At 69.9% G+C, this 17118-nt stretch overlaps 3 protein-coding genes across 4 annotated transcripts; all 3 read right to left on the bottom strand.

The window, feature by feature from the left end:
* Positions 1 to 20: 20 nt before the first annotated feature.
* Positions 21 to 4725, bottom strand: F11R (F11 receptor). Its single transcript, XM_040618835.1, has 10 exons — positions 4603 to 4725; positions 2517 to 2573; positions 2105 to 2218; positions 1868 to 2011; positions 1484 to 1686; positions 1305 to 1407; positions 748 to 852; positions 655 to 664; positions 413 to 461; positions 21 to 120 (listed from the first exon to the last, which is right to left on the bottom strand). The coding sequence occupies exons 1-10, from the start codon at positions 4673 to 4675 to the stop codon at positions 85 to 87; spliced, it is 894 nt and encodes a 297-aa protein (XP_040474769.1). The 5' UTR covers positions 4676 to 4725; the 3' UTR covers positions 21 to 84.
* A 733-nt stretch (positions 4726 to 5458) lies between these two features.
* USF1 (upstream transcription factor 1) lies at positions 5459 to 10100 on the bottom strand. Of its 2 annotated transcripts, none has more exons than XM_040618827.1 (11): positions 9971 to 10100; positions 8968 to 9037; positions 8726 to 8775; positions 8350 to 8468; positions 8006 to 8107; positions 7735 to 7927; positions 7549 to 7636; positions 7256 to 7314; positions 6429 to 6523; positions 6206 to 6334; positions 5459 to 6119 (listed from the first exon to the last, which is right to left on the bottom strand). In XM_040618827.1, the coding sequence occupies exons 2-11, from the start codon at positions 8973 to 8975 to the stop codon at positions 6030 to 6032; spliced, it is 933 nt and encodes a 310-aa protein (XP_040474761.1). In that variant the 5' UTR covers positions 8976 to 9037; positions 9971 to 10100; the 3' UTR covers positions 5459 to 6029. The 2 variants fall into 2 exon arrangements, with proteins under 2 accessions (XP_040474761.1, XP_040474762.1); XM_040618828.1 differs by having other exon boundaries at positions 8350 to 8462.
* Positions 10101 to 10503: 403 nt separating this feature from the next.
* ARHGAP30 (Rho GTPase activating protein 30) lies at positions 10504 to 16740 on the bottom strand. The gene is made up of 12 exons (XM_040577866.1): positions 16454 to 16740; positions 15883 to 15985; positions 14609 to 14753; positions 14434 to 14516; positions 14246 to 14353; positions 14031 to 14158; positions 13792 to 13945; positions 13477 to 13577; positions 13288 to 13365; positions 12617 to 13039; positions 12292 to 12530; positions 10504 to 11976 (listed from the first exon to the last, which is right to left on the bottom strand). The coding sequence occupies exons 1-12, from the start codon at positions 16560 to 16562 to the stop codon at positions 10507 to 10509; spliced, it is 3141 nt and encodes a 1046-aa protein (XP_040433800.1). The 5' UTR covers positions 16563 to 16740; the 3' UTR covers positions 10504 to 10506.
* Positions 16741 to 17118: the final 378 nt, after the last annotated feature.

The following is a 17118-nucleotide window of genomic DNA, read 5'->3' as shown; positions in this document are numbered from 1 at the left end:
AACAACAACAACAAAAAAAGTTAAAAATCACGGTGTAGCTACAGTAATTGGGGAACATTTACAAGAGCTGGTGGCGCGGGAGCCTCACACCAGGAAGGAGGACGTCTGCTTGAATTCTCCCTGTGGGGAGAAGGGGGACATTAATGGTGGTGGGTGCAATGAGGGCCACAAGCGGGGAGCAGCTGTCTGGCTGTGCCACTGTCCCCAGGGAGGTCACAGTCCCCAAGGAGCCTGGCTTGCTCCAAGCAGGACAGGGACAAAGGATGCTGGGGACAGGGGTGGCACCTGCCAACCCATGGGGGCACTGGGGTCTCCGTTCACCCCCTTTGGGCACCCAGCTTTGCACACCCTGCTGGGAGGTGACGCAGCCTGGTGGCACTGTCACCACCCACCCGTCCCACCCCGTACTCACTTCGCTGCGGTGCGAGGGCTGGCTGTAAATCACCTTCTTGCCGGCGGTGCTGCGGAAGGCAAGGGTGGAAGATGTCACACTGCCCAGAGTCCCCCTCGTCCCCACCCCGGGCACCTGGTGACACCGCAGGCACCTTCCCAGCCCGCGGGCAGGGGCTGGTGGAGGGAGAGACCACCCCTCCCCGCTGGCAGAGGAAGAAGAGGCAGCCGGAAGGGAGGCAGCAGCATTACAGCTTCACTTACTCTTTTCTCTCTGAAATAAAACAGAACAGGGGGCTTAGGGAGGGGCGGGGGGCACCGGGGCGAGCGGCTCCGGGCGGCTGGCACGGTACTCACTGAAGAAGCCGCGGCTGTAGGCAAACCAGATGCCGAAGGCCACGAGCGCCAGCACCATCAGCAGCACCACGACTGCAGCCACGATGCCGCCCACATTGACTTCACCTGGAAAGAGGGACCAGGACGCTGGAGGGTGGCCGATGCCGGCACGGAAATCCCCAGCTCGGATCCCGCAGAAATCCCAGCGTGAAAGGCCGGAGCGAGCCCCCAGCCCAGCCTCTGCTCCAAGTGGGGCCGCAGCAAAGCTGGATCTGGTTCAGAGGGGGATCGGGCTGCCTGGTCGGGTTTTACACACCCCAAGGGCGGCTTTCCCCCTCCCCACCCCCCAGCGTCGCTCCGAGGGCTTCTTTAACCCCGGGCTGTGGGAGGCTACAGCAGCATCATTAACGTCACAGCTAATTAATGTCTTTGAACCTGGAAGGGCAGCATCGCCCTGCACTGGCACCCCCCAGAGCATGACCTGTGCCAGAAGCAGCCCAAGCGGAGCTCGAAAAAGCCCCACACTGGGGCCAGATGGGGGGACACCCATGGCACTGGTCTCTGCTGCTGTTCCTTACTGGCTTCCATGTGGACAACGGCCGATTTCTGCGGGGATCCCACGTTGTTCGTTGCCTCACAGTAGTAGTCGCCGGTATCGAAGCCACTGAGAGGCTCAAAGGTCTGGATGGTAGCAGAGAGATGAGTGAGGGGTGGGGGAAGGCTGCAGGTCCCCACATCTGAAGCACCCGGCACTCACCAGCTCCCCCGTGGCGGGGTCCAGGGTATAGGAGGAGTTCCTGAAGGTCGGGCTGGTTTTGGGGTTGGGAGGCATCAGCATGCTGTCCTTGTACCAGCGGAAGGTGGGGGGCGGCGAGCCATCCGTCTCGGTACAGCGCAGCACGGCCTTGCTGCCGATGGTGGCCGAGGTGGGGACATGGGCCACCGGCTTGGCAGGCGGCACTGCAGGAGAGCATGGCGTCAGGGCACGGCACAGCGGTGCCAGCATCCTCCCCGTGGCTGGCTGTCCCCACGTGATGGCAGGGACAGGGATGGGCTCAGCTACGGGGACGAGAAACGGGTCCTGGGGCAGCCAAGCCACACGGGGGCCAGGGAGGGCAGGGGGCTCAGGGGGCGGCCGCACCTTGGACGATGAGGTTCACCTCCGACTTGGCGATCTGGTTGCCGCTCCCCACCACCTCGCAGATGTACTTCCCTGTGTCCTCCCGCGTCACCGTGCTGAAGTGGATGACGTTGGGCGAGAACTGGACCCGGTTCTTGTACGAGTCTGCCAAGAAAGCGGAGACGGGGCTGGGAACCGGCCCCGACAGACGGACCGATGGGTGGGATGCCGCACACCAGGGGGTCCCCGGGGACATACCTGTCAGCTCCCCCCCATAGTAGAAAAGCACCAGCGAGGAGCCCTTCTGGAACTTCCACTCGATGCGGGGGTTGCTCAAGCCGAACCGATACGCTGAGCAGGGGATGTCAGCAGCTGCCGGGGGAGAGCGGCACCGTGGGCGCATGCCGGCGCGCTGGAGCAGCAGCACGCTTGCGTCCCACCGTGGGCGGCAATCCGGGAAGCCCCAAACCCTCCCTGGTCCAGCCCCACACGGGAAATCCACCCCCGGCCTCAGGCGCTGTGCTCCCCAGGAGTCCGGGGACCCCGGGGTGAAGCCCATTTGCAGTGCTGAGGTGCCAGGGGCCGCAGCTTGGCCATGGCCCACTGGTATATCGGGGCAGGGGGGACCGTCAGCGAGCTGGGGGTGCTGGGGCCCGAGCTGGGCACTCACGCTTGTGTTCAGGCACTTCTCTGGTCTCAGAGGTGACCTGGGCTCCGACCAGGGACACTGCAGGGGGGAAAGGACACCATTAAGAAATCCAGAGGGGCCCCGGCGATGGCATAGAAGGAAGCAGGGGAAGCTGTGGCTGGGTCAGGGAGGTCACCAGGAGCCCCAAGGCAGCGGTGACGTTCCCCTGGCAGGGGTGATGGCATGTTGTGCTGTGCTGCCCGGCGTGTCACAGCCCTGGGAGCCGGAAAATCTTGTCCTGCCTGCTCCCGGTGCTGCTTGTGCTGTCACGTCACCTCCTGCCCTGCCCGGTTTCTGCCTGGTTTCGCAGGAAACTGGCCAGGACGTTTCGCAACTCCCTGCCCTCTGCGCACACACACAGAGACACCCCCGCTTCTCCGCACATGCCCCGTCACAGCCCACACACGCGTGTCTCCTGCCCTTCCCGGCAGCTGTCACCACTGCCAGGCCGTGGCAGCGGCAGCACGGGCTGGTGCTGTCGGTCGGGGGGCTGGTCCCAGCCACTGGCCACATCCCTTGTCCTCAAGGCCGCTCAAAGCCGGCGCTTCCCAGCCTGGCCACCCCGGCTCCCAGTTCTGGGCTGGGGAAGGCGGTGACGCCGGCCGGTGAGTCACGTCACGGGGGAAGGCGACCGGGAAGTGGCACGGCCTTGTCCCCAACCCACCTGCACCTTTGCACCGCAAACCGCTGCCAAGCGAAACCTGGGTGGGTAGGGGCAGAAATAGCGATTTTGGAGGGAAAACGGCGGGGGAACGGGGCATCTGGTGTCCGCGGGCAAAGGGCGCTTCCCAGCGCGGGGCCGGGCACCACTCCTGGTGGCACAGCGCTAGCCGGGAATGCCATCGGACCCCCGCACGGCCGCGCCACGGACCGTACCACAGCGCAGCAAGGAGGGGAAAAGGATCTGGGGGGTGTCTGGGCGGATTTGGGGCAGAAACAGCGGAAAGGTGCCATCCCAGCAGCTTCGTGAGATCATCGTGGGGGTGCTCGGGGGGGGCCGGACAGGCTGCCGGGGTGGGTGCTGCCGCCAGGACACGGGCGCTGCCAGCTCCAGGTCCGAATCAGCTGGGACGGGGTTAACCCCAGCCCACGCCAGGATTGTTCCAGCACAATGGAGGGACGTCAGGGCCGACAGGAAGGCCACCGCCAGCCCAGCCCGTGAGCCTGCGATGATGAACCCTGTAACTTCGGCCGTCGGTGACCCCGGCTGCTCCTTAACCTGGGGCGGGGGGCATGTCCCGATGCCTGCCCTGTGGGGAGTGGGGCCGGGACACCCCACCACCGCCGGCGGGGGTTCACCGGAGCCCGTGACACAGGGAAAGCCGTCAGCCCTCGGCCGGGATGTTTTCCCACAGCGGGTTTCCGGGAAGCGGCTGCATCCGTACCCCTGGCCCCGCCGAGCCGCCGGTACCCTGAAGCCCCCCCCCTCCCAAATTACCAGGTGTCGGGGACAAGCGATGATGGGTCGGTGGGAACAGAGGTGCCAGGATGGAGCCGGTGACACCAGCACAGCTCTTGCCCCACGTCTGGCCAAAAGCAGGGGCCAGCTCCTGCCCGCCCATCGGGCTCAGCCGGGCGTCACGGCCACGGGGGCCTTTGGGGGGTCTCGGGGCCGGCGACCCCTCCCCGGTGGGGTGACCCGGGTGGTGAAAAACTTGTGCACCCATAAAATCAACCACGAACCGTAAATAACGGGGCAGCGGCGGCTCCGGGCTCTAACGGCCCCCCCCCCCGCCGCCCCGGGGCGAGAGGTCCCGCGGGAGACGGGCGGGCACGGCCGTGTTATTAATAGCCCGTTATCGCGGCGTACGGCGGCACCGGGGCCCCTCCGTGACCTGCCCCCCGCCCGGGAACAAAGCGGGACACACGGCGCTGGCTCCGGGGCTGCCACCGCCCGGTACCGGGACCCTTTCCAGGCAGCCCACCGCCGTCTCCGGACACCGACCCGCGGCCCCCCGGTACCGCCACCGCCCCGGCGCCCCCAGAGCGACCCGCGGCCCCCCGGTACCGCCACTGCCCCGTTGTCCAGGCACCTCGTGGCCGCCCGCCCGCCCCCCCGGGCACTCACCGGCCGCCGCACCGAGCACCAGCAGGACCGGGGCCCGGGGCCCGGGGCCGTCCCGCCGCGCCGCTCCCGCCATGACCGCCGCCGCCGCCGCACTGCGCGCCCCGCCCGGCCCAGGTGTGGCCCCGCCCCGCCCAGGTGGGCCCCGCCCACCCGGCCCGCCCACGGGGGCTGGGCCAACCCGGGACCGCCCCTCCGCCAGGTGCTGGGCAACACCGCCCCTGCCCCTGCCCCATTGGCCGCGCCGCCTGTCAACTCGGCCAAAGGGCCCGGCCCGCTCCAGCGACTGGCCGGCTCGGCCCCGCAACGCCGCCTCGATTGGCTGAGGCGAAGGGGCCGCGCGCGCGACAGGTGCGGAGCAAGCGAGGCGCACCGGCCAATCAGGGAAAGCACTTTAACTTCTGGCCAATGGGCGCGCTCTGCGGCCCTCGGGCGGGGCCCGGGCGCTGCCATAGCGACGGGACCCGCGGCCTCCTCCGGCCCCGACGGGCTCCCAGCACGCCCCCAGTGTTCCCAGCGCACCTCCGCACCCCCCACGCTCCCCTGCTCCCACGGAGCCATCGTGGCACCGCGCTGTCACACCACGACATCACAGCACGGTGACATCATGCCAGTGACACCGCTGGGACACGAAGTCCCATCCCAGGGGTGGGGGGCTCAGCCGGGAATAGGGGGGGCGGAGGTCTCTGGGTGCCCCCGGCCCCATGGCAGAGGGTCCCATGGGTGCTGCAAGGTGGCTGGGGGGGGGGAAAAGGACAGATTCGGGGTTGCTGGGAGCCCCCACAACGCCTGGGGGGGGCCTGGGGTGCTGGAGTGGGGGAAAGGAGGGGGAATAAATTGTAGGACCTGGAAAAACAAATCACTATTTTTATTTATTTTCGCTTTTTAAAGTCATAGTTTTAAAAAAAAGTCTGGCCCCACTAGGCCGGGCCAGCCACAGCGGGCAGGGAGGGGGGGGCCACAGCACCCCAGGACCCCCCGCACCCCCAGCGGGTGCCCGAGGCCGGCAGGGAGGGGCAAGAGTCGCCACAGCCCCCCCCCCCGAGGGGACAGTCCCCCGGGGAGGGTGGGCCCCGTGGGAGCAGGGGGCGTCGTGGGCGCAGGTGGGGGGGCCAGGAGACTGAGGCAGTGCTGGGGGGGCAGCGGGGCCGGCGCCCGCCTGGCCGAGAGCGTGTGCACGAAGCGCGGGGGGGGGGACGACAGGGGACGGGACCAGGGGGAGCACGGGGACCCCCAGGGACACGGGGTGGGGGCAAAGGGTTGGGATGGGAGAGGTGGTGGTGGGGACGGGGCGGGGGGCACAAACCAAATGGGAGGGTCCTCATGTCACGCCGGGGAGGTGCTCGCTGCCGGGGGGGTTAGGCAGGGGGGGTTAGGCGTAGGGGGGGTGACCCCCGGCCCCCCGCCAGGCCCCATCCCCGCCGTCCCCGTCAGTGGCTATCATTCTTGATGACTATCTCCACGCCGTGCTGGCGGAGCTGCGCCCGCAGGATCAGGTTCTTGTTCTTCAGATCCTCCACCTGACGCAGGACACAGGTGCTGGGGGGACAAGGGCGAGCACAGAAACCCCCCAGCACCCCCGAAGGGCCCCCCCCCCACGCCTCACCTGCTGCCGCAACACCTCGTTGTCCATCTGGAGCTGGTCGAGGCCCTGCAGCTCCTCAGAGAGGCGGTGGTTGCTCTGCCGCAGCTCCTGGATGTAGTCGCAGGCTTTGGAGAGGATCCCACCCTTGCTCTGGGCGGGGGAACGCGGCAGGCAGGTGAGGCCAGGGGGCACTGGCACCCCTCGAGCCTCTCCCGAGCCCCGCAGCCCCCCAGGGGTCACCTACCTGTCCCGACTTGGTGTTCTCCATGGAGCAGTCGGGGATGATCTTGGAGAGCTGCACGATCCAGTTGTTGATCTTGTCCCTGCGCCGGCGCTCCACTGCGAGGCGGAGCGGGGGGAGCATCAGCACCATCGCAGGACCCCCAGCAGGCACCCGAGCCTCATGCCAGGGCCCCAGATCCTCAGCCCGGCCTCCCCCCCCGCTCCAAACCAGCTCCCTCCTCTGTGGGGCTGGGGGTCACCATCCCTGACTGCGCCGAGCCCGGCCCCCCCCAGGAAAGGGGCAGGCGTGGTGGGCAGGGACGGATCCTGCCCGGCTCACCCCCCCCAGCACCAGCCCCCTGGGAAAGCACCCAAACGGCCCGAGCTCTGCCCACGCCTGGGGGGCAAGGACAGGACCGCCAGTTTTTTCGGTAAAACCGGGCTGACACCCCGTTTTGGCATCTCTGAGGAGCCGTTTCTGAAGCCGGAGGAGGGAGAACGCTGCCCAGCACTTCCAGGGCCGCCTGTGCCGTCTCCTCCTGGCCCGGGACGGCGGAGCCAGGGGCCGCCTGGGTGCCTTACCTGGGTGTGCTCGAGCTCCCCGAGGTTTGAGCTTAATCCTGCGAGCTCTGGCTTCCCCTGCTGCTGCTAATTACAGCTCTCCCCAAAAAGGTTTTTACCCTTAACTGACAAGAGCTTTATGAAACGTCCTTAAGATCTTTTCCATCTAGGAGGTGGGAACAGACAGCGTTAACCCAGGGATGGCTCAGCTCCCCACGCTGCTGCACGCCACAGCCCCCCCACCCCGCACCAAGGATGGGATGATCCCCCCCACCCTGCTGCCCACACCTTCGTTGTGCTGCGCCCGGCGCTTCTCATCCCGGGTGGCCCGTGGTGCCTCCGACTTCCTGTGGGAAGAGCAGCAGCGTCGGCCCCGGTGACACCGGCAGGGACCCGGCTGCGTGCCAGCCTCCCTGTGCCAGCACGGGGGATGCCTCACTCCTGCTCCCACAGCAGGTGGGGGTGACCCACTGCTGGACCACCAGAACATCCCTCCTTTTGGTTGCGCCGGTGTTGGCACAGCGAAGGGCAGCTGTGACACGCCGGTGCTCGGGGGGGCTGGGGAGGGGTCCGGTACTCACGGGGAGTAGGGGTGGGCGCGGGGGGCGATGGACCTCTGCACTCCGCCCTGCAGCACCTCCTGGGGTGACATCATCACGAAGAATTGCCCTGAACGGCCCAAAATGAGAGAGGGGATCAGGTGGGGAGCACCCCGACAGGCCCCACGAGGAACAGGGACATGACGCCCCTCCCCGCGATGGCCGTACCTGTGGGGGTGGGCTGCCCCAGGAGGGCCTCTGAGTTCTGCGTGGTGACAACAGCGGTGGCTGTGGTCCCCGCGCCGGCAGAGGTGCTGGTGTCAGCCACGGCCGTGGTGGGGAAATAGGTGTAATGAGTCTCGGTGGCCGTGGCCTCAGTCTCCACCGCATCCTCACTGGTGAAGGCGCCCTGGATGACAGCCTGGAGGGGAGGGACAACAGCGGGTGCTCGCGTCCAGCCAAGGCGATGGTCCTGCTCCCATCCGGCACCAGCACCCACCTGAGTCATGGACTGGGTGGCGGGGTAGCCGCTGATGGCGCTGGTGCCCTCTGTCTGTCCGTCCAGCTGTCCGTCGGCCACTTGGATCACCCTGTACATCACCTACCGAGAGAGCCGCGGCTGCGGGAACGGGCGGCGAGGCAGCGGCTCAGCCTGCCCAGGGCCAGCCCCAGCATCCAACCCACCCAGTGCCGGACCAACCCCTGGCGCTTCCCTCCCCGCACCCCCTCTGGCTGCGGCACCAGCGGGTGCTCCAGCAGAGCTGAACCCCACTTGGACCCCAAAAAGCCTCCCAGCCCCTCGGCATTCCGTCCAGAGGGAACCCAGCTGGAGGGTCTGCGTACCTGCGTCCCGCCGTTCTCTGTGCGAAAGACATACTTGATGTTGGGGTCAGGGAAGGTGGCCGCGGACTGGATGCTGGCAATGGCGACGCTGGTGGGATCCTCACCTGTGGCCACTGCACCTTAAGGCAAGAAGAGGGGGGGCGGGAAGCCCATGACGGGAAGGGGCCAGGGCGAGGGCTCCCCGCGCTGCCAAGGGGCCTCAGCGCCGTACCCTCTCCCAGGGGCAAGAACAGGGTGTGGCATTGTCACAGCACGTGCCTCCAGCCACGAGGCGCCAGTTGCTGGGTCTAAACTGGGCCCAGCTGGGGCTTCGGGCTTCCTTGTGGGGCGGCCTGAGCCCCAAGGCCCCCCAGCGTGGAGAGGGGTCCCCACTCACCTTCCTGGATTTGCACCGTTCCCTCTTCTGTCTCGGCTGCTTTCTGCTGCCTACAAGGGCGAGGGGAGGTGGGTGAGGGCTGGGGTCCCCCACCGCCACGGAGCCAGGACCACCCAGCCACCCCCCAGCCCCCTCAGCAGCACCAGCCCGGTGTCAGCCCGGCCGGCCCCGGCCCCGTGGTAAAGCCCAGACGTGAGGCGGGTCCGGCAGGGTCGCGGTGCGCCCGGCACGCCGGCACTCACCCCTTCATCGCTCCGCTCCGACAGGCATCAGCGGGGCAGCCGCAGACGAAGCCTCCCGGCCTTCACAGCCCTGCGGGGAGAGGGGGGCTCAGGGGCGCGCCCCAGCCTCCCCCGCCCGCCCGGGACCCGCCGCTCTGCGCCCGGCGGAACCGGCGCAGCCCGGGAGGGACAGCCCCCCGCTGTCACTGCCGCCCGGGAGCGCGGACCGGGCCCCGGGGCAGGCGCGCAGGCGAGGCCGGGTCCCGGTGGTCTCGGCAGTCCCGGCCCCACAGCCGCACACCGGCCGCCGCGCTCGGGCGCCCCCGCCCCGGTCCCGCCCCGCGGGTGACACGGCTGTCCCCGCAGGCACCGGCCACCCCGCGCTGCGGGGACGCTGGGGCTCGGCCTGTGCCGGGGACCCCGAGGGCGGCCGCCGCCACCCGGCTCCCCCCGGTCCTTTGTCACCCGGCGGCGGCCGCCGCGGCAGCCGGGACCGGGGGCACCGACGGCGGCGGCGCCCCCCCCCCCCCCCGCCCCAAGCCCGCCGCGGGGTTCGGCCCCGCGTACCCTCCGCCCAGCCACGGCACCGGGTCCCCCGCCACGGCGGGCGCGCCTCCCCCGGCACTCGGTACCCCCCGCGCCGGGCCGGGAAACGGGGGTGTCAGGTGCGGGGGCGCGGCGGGCCGGCCCCCCCCGGGGGTGACAGGGCCGGGCCGGGCCGGCAACAGCGCGGCTGACAGGCTGGGCAGGGCCCGGCCGCGGTGACAGGCCCGGGGGAGGGCGGCGGGAGGCGGCGGATACCGGGGCCCGGGGGAGGGAGAGGGGGGGCCCGCGCCCCGCCGGGAGCAGCGGCGGATGGGCCCGGGGGCCGCGGCCGGGCCCGCGCCCACCGACGGCCGCCACCGCGCCCGAGCCCCGCGACCCGCGGGCGGGGGAAAGGGGGGGAGGCTGCCCGGCCCGGCCCTTGTCGCCGCCCCCGGCCCCACGCAGCCCCCGGCCCCGGCCCCGCCGCCCCCGCCGTTACCTCGCTGCGCCGGGCCGCCCTGCGCGCGCTCGGCCCCTTGTCTCGCCATGGAGCTCCGCACATGCGCACGGCGCCGCCGCCCCGCCATGACGGGCCCGGGCGGAAGCGCGCCCCGCGTCCACCCCCGCCGCCATCTTGGGCAGGGGCGCCGCGTAGCGCAGTGCGCCGCCGCCGCCGCCATCTTGGCGCCGGGCACGGCCTCCCCGCCCCTCCCCGCCGGCGCCATCTCAGTGCGTGCCGGCCTCGCGGGCGCCATCTTAGACGGCGAAGCGCGGCGCTTCTGCCCGGCGCCATCTTGGATGAGGGCAGCGCCATTTTGGGGGCGGGCATCGCGCCCCGCTCCTCACGCCCCGCTCGCCGCCGCCTCGGGGGGAAGGACCCCCCCCTCCCCGCCCCGCCCGGGCCCACTCGGGGCGCTGCCATGTTGCGTTGAAGGAGGTCACAGCAGTACACAAAGCCCATCGCTGCCTTTATTAACCCCGTGCCCCCCTCCCCGGCAGGAGCACGGACGCCTACCCGCCGCCCTTCCCCAGAGCTCAGCGCTCACCCGCTGCCCCCTCAGCGCCCACCGGCTGTTGCAGCTGCGACAGCGCCGCCCCCTCCACCTGTGCTGCCGGCCTGGCCGGGCCCAGCCGGCTCCTCCCCGGCGCCTCGCCCTCAGGGGCCGCCATGCAGCTGAGGGGCCGCAGGAGCCGCGGCCTCAGGGGGGCCTGGTGGAAGGGCAGGGCCTTGGGGGCGGCAGGCACCAGCTCCCCCCCGCCGTAGGTCTGGATCCTCCTCACGGGCGCCTGGGCGAGCTGCTGCTCGGCAGCCATGGCCACCGCCGCGTCAAATGAGATGCTGCCGCCCTCCCGCCAGCCTGCTCTCCTCGCCCCCGCCGCTGCTTCGCCAGCCCCGGGCTGCTGGGGGGACCCCTCCGGCGCCGTGGGGCTGGGGAGCTGCTGGGGCAGGGGGGCTGCATCCCCTGCCGTGGCCAGGGCTGCGCCGTCGGCCAGGGGCGCGCAGGGCTGCAGGGCAGGGGGCACCTTGGCAAACTGCGGCTTGGGTGGCACGACGGGCACCGAGCGGGCCTGCTGCACCCTGACCGTGCGGGCAGCCAGGCGCACCGGGGCGCTGCCGTCGCGGCGCAGCACAGCCGCGGGCTCAGCGTGCCCCAGCCCCCCGGGGGGCTCGGCCCGGCCCAGCTGTGGGCCCTCAGGGGGGGCGCCGCACAGCTCCGGGGCCGAGGCGGAGAGCGAGGAGGACCTGGGGCTGCCCCCTGGGGTGGCACTGGTCCCTGCCGCGCTGGCCGCAGGCAGTGGGAGAGCCTCAGGGACAGGGCACGGGGGCTGCTCTGGCTCCTCGGGGGGCTCCCCTAGGGAGGAGGTTGGAGGGGACGCCGGAAAAAGCTGGGGTTTGTCCTCCTCAGGCTCCTCTGAGGTGGGGGGACCAGAGCCAGCTCCATCCTCTTCGACTTCCCCAGCCGGTGTGTCGGGAGCCAGCCCTGCTCCCACGGGGCTGCCAACTCCTCCGGCCTCCTCCTCCGGGCTGGCTTCAGTGTTGGAGTCAGTCCTGCTGGGGCTGGAGCCACTGTCCGCAGCCCCCTCCCCTCCGCTCCCCTCCCCTGGGGGCTGCCCGGTGCCTGGTGCCCCCACCTCTGCTGGCACCCCAGCAGGGTCCCCGGGGTGCTCCCCCTCACCCGGAGCATCCTCCTCCACGGGGCATGTCCCTGCCGGCCCCGGCGCTGGAGACTTGTCCTGTGGCACGACGGTGCTGTCAGCACTGGGTTGGGGCGGTGATGTGCTCGCCGGGGCCGTACCCTCGCCTGGCAGCTGGTCGAGGGGCTCCCGTGATGCCACCAGCGGGCTGAGGTCATCGTGGGCGCTGAGGAACATGTCATCCGAGTCAGTATCCCCGGCAGGGTCCTCGGCGTCGGAGCCGCTGGGAGCCATGAAGAACATCTCCTCATCCATGCACTCCTCGATGGAGAGGTAGCTGGCGGGCTGCTCCACAGGGGGCTCCCCTGGCTGGGGACGGGGATGGGCGGGATGGTGACGGCCACGCCGGAGACCCCCCCCAGCCCCACCTGGGTGTGGAGCACTGCATGGCCCCGAGATCCCGTGCTGGGGCGGGAGGGGGTGATGCCACCCTGTTCCCCATCATCCAACACCATATCCCACATCCCCACCCCCTCCCCACCATACCCCAGCCCAGCCCCGTCCCCTCCATCCCCACTGCACCCCCTCTGTCCCCACCCTGACAGGGACAGACGGGTGACCCTCTGCCTGCCCCCAGCCCTCCCACCCCGCCCCCAAAGCGTGGCGACGGCGCTGTCGGCTCACGTTCATGAACCCGCTCTCCATCCCCTCCTCGATGGCCGGGAACCCCGCGCCGTCCCCGGGGCCAGTGTCCGGCAGCAGGGACCGTGCCGCTGGCTCCATGTCCCCGACGCCCTCCAGCCACGTCTCCTGGCTGTCCAGGAAGGCGAAGGAGTCCCGCAGCTCCAGGGAGAGCCGGGTCTCCTCTGCGTCCGCCTTCTCCTCCCCTGTGGAAGGAGACAGAGGGGACTGAGCCCGGTGCCCCCCCGGCGCCCCGGGGGTCCCGCAGCGGCTGCTTCTCACCACCGTGGTGCTCCGGTGCCTCGGGCTCCCCAGCTGAGCAGCGGGGGGGGCGGCGGGGGGCTGGCGGGCAGCTCTCTGCCCACGGCCGCCTGGGCCAGCGCTGGGCACGGCAGCCCCCGCGTCAGGCGGGAGAGGTTGGAGGTGATGTGGAAGGGGACGGTGACGGAGAAGGGGCCAGAGATGTGGACCCCCGCACACTTCTCGGCACGGCTGCGGGTGGTCTTGGGTGAGCGGCCGGGGGCCACCAGTGAGGCCTGGCCGGCTTTGGGGGTGGTGGGCTCTGACTTGGTGCTGCTTTCGCCCTCTGACTCAGGGCCCCGCTGCTCCTCCTTCCCCTTCAGCTTGTCCTCCAGACTCTCGTCCAGCTCAGGGCAGCTCTCCGGTGGCGACGGGCAGGTGTCGAAGCTCTCCCGGCGCTGCAGTGGCTGCTTCACCGACCGCTTCTTGCTCAGCCGAGGGTCATCTGCACCTGGCGGGGAGGAAGAGTCAGGGCATGGAGGTGGCCCCTGTCCCCAGACCTCCCCGCGCCGGGGACCTGGCTGGTCAGCACCATGGGAGCTGCTGAGCTGGGGGACCATCCCCGCTCTGCCCTCTTCCATCCCTGTGCTGTGCCCTCCGTCCCCATCCGTGTCCCCTCCATCCCCAGCCCTGTCCTGATGATCCCGCCTTGGGGACAGGGACAGTTCCCACGGCAGCACCGCAGCGCACCCCTCTCACCGTCACTGGCGAAGGGGACGGAGCTGAGCGAGTCCATGCTCTTGGCTGGCCGCAAGCTCACTTTACTGCACTTGTCATCTGAGGGTGGGGGACAGGAGAAGGGGAATTTGGGTTTGGGGACACATCGTCCCCCGAGCGTGGGGTCCCTCCCTCTGGCCCCTGTGGTGGGGATGCACCGGGGGTCCCCACCTTTCTCCTCTGTCTTCACCAGCTTGCGCTTGGCCTCGTGGCTGGAGCGGCCCAGGTTGAAGATGGACCTCCACTTCTTGGCCTTGAGGGACCCCTTCCTCCTGTGGGACCCCAGGGTGTCAGGGGCGGCGGGCACACGTGCGCGCAAGGAGCACACGCGGTGCCTTTGGACACATGCAAGAGCTCGTGCACGCCTACAGGCATAAGTGCAAGAGAGCGTGTGCCCACGCCTGCGTGTGTAAGAACACGCGTGCACTGCCCAGGCCGTGGGGGTCGCCGTGGGGTCCCTGGGGAGGGGGTGGCGGCAGGTCCCACCTGTGGTCGCTGAGCTCAATGATGGTGTGGTAGGGCCGGATCGGGGGGGGCCCGTCGCCCTGGCTGAGCACGGCCGGCACATGGTACGGCGGGGGCTGCCCATCCCCCGGCCCCCCCCCGCCTAGCAGCAGGGATCGCCGGGAGGACTCGCCACCTGCGGGCCACCAGGACAGGGCGTTAGGCTCGCACCGGGGGCCCCCCGTTGCCACGTGTGCCCCCCAGCCCAGGCCAGGCCATACCACGGAGAGGCGCGTCCCCGAAGAGCTGCTCGACGTGGGTGAGGATGAACTCCACCACAATGGACTGGACCCGCACCTCCATGAACGCTGCCGTGCCGTTGAACCCTGTCGCCTCAATGTCCTTTGACCTGCCGCGGGGACACCAGGGGGGTCTCTCTCAGGCTCCCCCCAAGGAAAGGGGGGATGCTCATCACCCCCTGTGCCCCAGCGCTCACCGCAGCAGGTTGGGCGCCCAGACGATAGCCAGGTTCCTGGCGTGCATGTTGGTCTGGCTGCTGTAGGACGCCATGTGCAGGAGGTGCCTCATCAGGAACTCCAGCGTCCTGCGGGCACCAGGGTGCATCAGGGACAGTGGTGCCCACGGGGGACACTGGCTTTGGGGTTCCGCCCCGCACCCCCTTACCTGTAGTGGGGCACCGGCAGCTCCTTCAGCACCTCCTTGATCTTCACCAGGCGAGCCTCCTCCATCTGGATAGCCACCGCGTCCTGCCGGGGGGACGAGGATGAGGTGACAAGTGCCGGCCACCTCCTGGGGCTGGGGACAGGTAGCAGCACCAGGGCAGGGGCGGGACACTCACGGAAAATTTGTCATAGAGCTGGTAGGTGAGGAGAGGGTTGGGGAGCTCGCGGAAGTACGCCTTGCAGAGGGAGCTGACGCAGTGGATGTCCTGCAGGTAGACGTCCTTCTGCAGGTCGGGGCAGCGGTCGCTGTCGAACTCCTGCCTGCGAGCGAGGTGGCCGGCTTGGCGTGGGGGGCGGCCACGTGGATCCCCCCCGGCCCTGCTTGGGGGATTTCCACTAGGGTGGGCTGGGCCGTGTCCCCGTGGCGGTGGGGAGGGTGTCTGGGCCGGTCCCCACAGAGCTGGGGGGATGCACAAGGACCGTGGTGGGACCCGACGCAGCCCCAAGGGGTGGGCTGTCAGCCAGGTCCTGCTGCTGGGGACTGGGGGACGCTGCGGGTGCCCGGGACACGAGGAGGTGGGGAGCACAGGGGGTACGAGGATACCGGGGATGTGGGGTGTTGGGGACGTTGCAGACCCTGGGGACACTGGCAGTGCTGGGGTTCCTGGGGACATGGGAAAAGGGGAGGAAAGAAGCACTCGAGGGAAGAACCGAGAGAGCAAAGGAGTGAAAAACACCTGAACCAAATGTGGAAAGAATGAAAGACAAAAAGAAAGAAAGAATTAAAAAGAAAATAAATGGGGGGGGGGGGGGCGGGGAAAGGAAGAAAAGGAGCAAGTGGAAGAAGGGCTGAAGTGGCAAGGGCAGGATGGAGCTGGGAGCTGCGGGGGGGCAGGATGGGGAAGGAAGGGGCTGCGGAGCGCCCGAGGGGCCGGATCCAGCCGACTCAGCGCCGGGGTCGGCTTCTGCACAGGCTGTGGCCCATCCTCCCCCTCCTGTCCCTGTTGCCCGGCTGGTCCCGTCCCCGTCCCAGTTGTCCCTCCTGCGTGGTCCCAGCCTTGTCCCACCCCATCGCCCTCCTGTCGTGTTCCTGTCTGGTCCCATCTCATCCCGCCCTGGCTCTGTCCCGCCTCCATCCCACCGATCTCACCTCCAGCCTGGCTGGTCCCATCTCATCTCATCCTCATTTCCACCCTTTCTGGTCCCACCTCCCTCCTGTCCTCTCCCCAGTCTCCATCGCACCTGGTCCCAGCTCTGTCCCCTCCCCACCTCCCTCCCTTCCCATGTCCCGGCAGCACCCACCTCCACCCTGTCTGCTCCCATCTCCATCCCATCCCTCTCTTCCAGCCATCTCCCTCCTGTTTGATCCTGTCTGGTTTCCATCCCCGTCCCACCTGCTCCTATCTCCATCCCGTCCAGCCCCCTCCCATCCCCGCCCCACCGCGCTCACCGCAGCCGCTGGATGTTGGAGGAGACGCCCGAGAGGCGGTAGATGCCGTCCACCACCCCATGCTGCTCCACGAACTTGGTGCAGCTCCTCAGCACCTGGGGCACTGCAGGATGGGACCCCAGGTCCGCCACCGCCCACCTCCCCCCAGCCCCAGCTCCACTCCTGTCGGGAGTCGAGGGCGTCAGAGTAGAGCAGGGCCACCCACCCCCCAGGGACCTGGTGACGGGGTCTCCCTGGGGTGGCCGGTCCCCACACCAGGCACATCCCGGCAGACTGGAGCCACTGAGTCCCCAGGGCTGTGGCCACCCCTCTGTCCCCTCGGGGTTGCAGTGGGGCTCCCAGATTGGAGCCGTGCGGAGACACCAGGACCCCCCAGATCTCGGAGGGGCCTCGCCGGGAGGCGCCCGGCTGCAGCGCTGGCTCGATGGCTGGTGATGCAACTCCGTGGGGTGAGTCACCCCGGTCCCTTCCCTGCGGCGCCGCTGGGCACCCTCCTGCCTTCTGGCAGCCACGGGCACGACCCCTGGCTGGGGGGCTCAGCGGGCGGCGGGGCGCGGCGGTGGGCGCTTACCGTCCTGCCCTGACTGCTGGAGATGCTCCAGGAGGTCGCAGCCGAAGACCCGCTCCTTGGTGCCGCCCTTGCGCCTCGCCTTCTGCCGGGCCTTCAGCGCCAGCGACATGGAGGCGGCGCGGACCCCCGGCAGCGGGGTCAGGCCCTGCCCATGGCCCGAGCGCCCCAAGGCCCACGGAAGCAGCCCCCGGGGGGGAGCGCGGCAGCCCGGGGGGCCCCGGCACAGCCTCGAGGCCTGGGGCGTCCGCCAGCGGCAGCAGGAAGGCGGTGGCCGCCTTCGAGGCCGCTTCCTGCTCCTCGGCGCGTCGAAACCGCAGGGCAGGGCGCAGGCGGCACGCTCCTGCGCGCTTCCGCACGCTTGTGCAAGCCGGGGCACGCTCGTGTGCGCTTCCGCACGCTTGTGCGAGCCGGGGCACGCTCGTGTGCGCTTCCGCACGCTTGTGCGAGCCGGGGCACGCTCCTGTGCGCTTCCGCACGCTTGTGCGAGCCGGGGCACGCTCGTGTGCGCTTGCTCAGGCACGCTCACATGAGGCTGTGCGCACGCCGACACGCTTGTGCAGGCACTCGCACATGGCTCAGCCACGCGCCCGTCGGGTACACGGGTGGAGTGCCCCGGTGTGGCTGTCCTTGCACACGCGCGTGCCTGCAGCGTGCACCAGCCCCCG

This window comes from Falco naumanni, chromosome 20, assembly GCF_017639655.2.
Source record: "Falco naumanni isolate bFalNau1 chromosome 20, bFalNau1.pat, whole genome shotgun sequence".
Classification (NCBI taxonomy): Eukaryota; Metazoa; Chordata; class Aves; order Falconiformes; family Falconidae; genus Falco; species Falco naumanni.
Note: the sequence above shows the minus strand (reverse complement) of the source record. Positions and strands in the feature narration are given on the sequence as shown.

What these genes read in the sequence shown, in the direction of transcription:
- ARHGAP30 (XM_040577866.1), bottom strand. Translation starts at nt 16,562, where the DNA reads ATGTCGCTGGCGCTGAAGGCCCGGCAGAAGGCGAGGCGCAAGGGCGGC. An exon ending in CCAGCAGTCAGGGCAGGACG is followed by an intron (nt 15,986 to 16,453) that starts GTAAGCGCCCAC and finishes CCCATCCTGCAG; the next exon opens with TGCCCCAGGTGCTGAGGAGC. An exon ending in AGCTCTATGACAAATTTTCC is followed by an intron (nt 14,517 to 14,608) that starts GTGAGTGTCCCG and finishes TCCCCCCGGCAG; the next exon opens with GACGCGGTGGCTATCCAGAT.
- USF1 (XM_040618827.1), bottom strand. An exon ending in AACGGTGCAAATCCAGGAAG is followed by an intron (nt 8,469 to 8,725) that starts GTGAGTGGGGAC and finishes TCTTGCCTTAAG; the next exon opens with GTGCAGTGGCCACAGGTGAG. An exon ending in CAGAGAACGGCGGGACGCAG is followed by an intron (nt 8,108 to 8,349) that starts GTACGCAGACCC and finishes CTCTCTCGGTAG; the next exon opens with GTGATGTACAGGGTGATCCA.
- F11R (XM_040618835.1), bottom strand. Translation starts at nt 4,675, where the DNA reads ATGGCGGGAGCGGCGCGGCGGGACGGCCCCGGGCCCCGGGCCCCGGTC. An exon ending in GGTGCTCGGTGCGGCGGCCG is followed by an intron (nt 2,574 to 4,602) that starts GTGAGTGCCCGG and finishes TCCCCCCTGCAG; the next exon opens with TGTCCCTGGTCGGAGCCCAG. An exon ending in AGAAGTGCCTGAACACAAGC is followed by an intron (nt 2,219 to 2,516) that starts GTGAGTGCCCAG and finishes CTCCCCCGGCAG; the next exon opens with CTGCTGACATCCCCTGCTCA.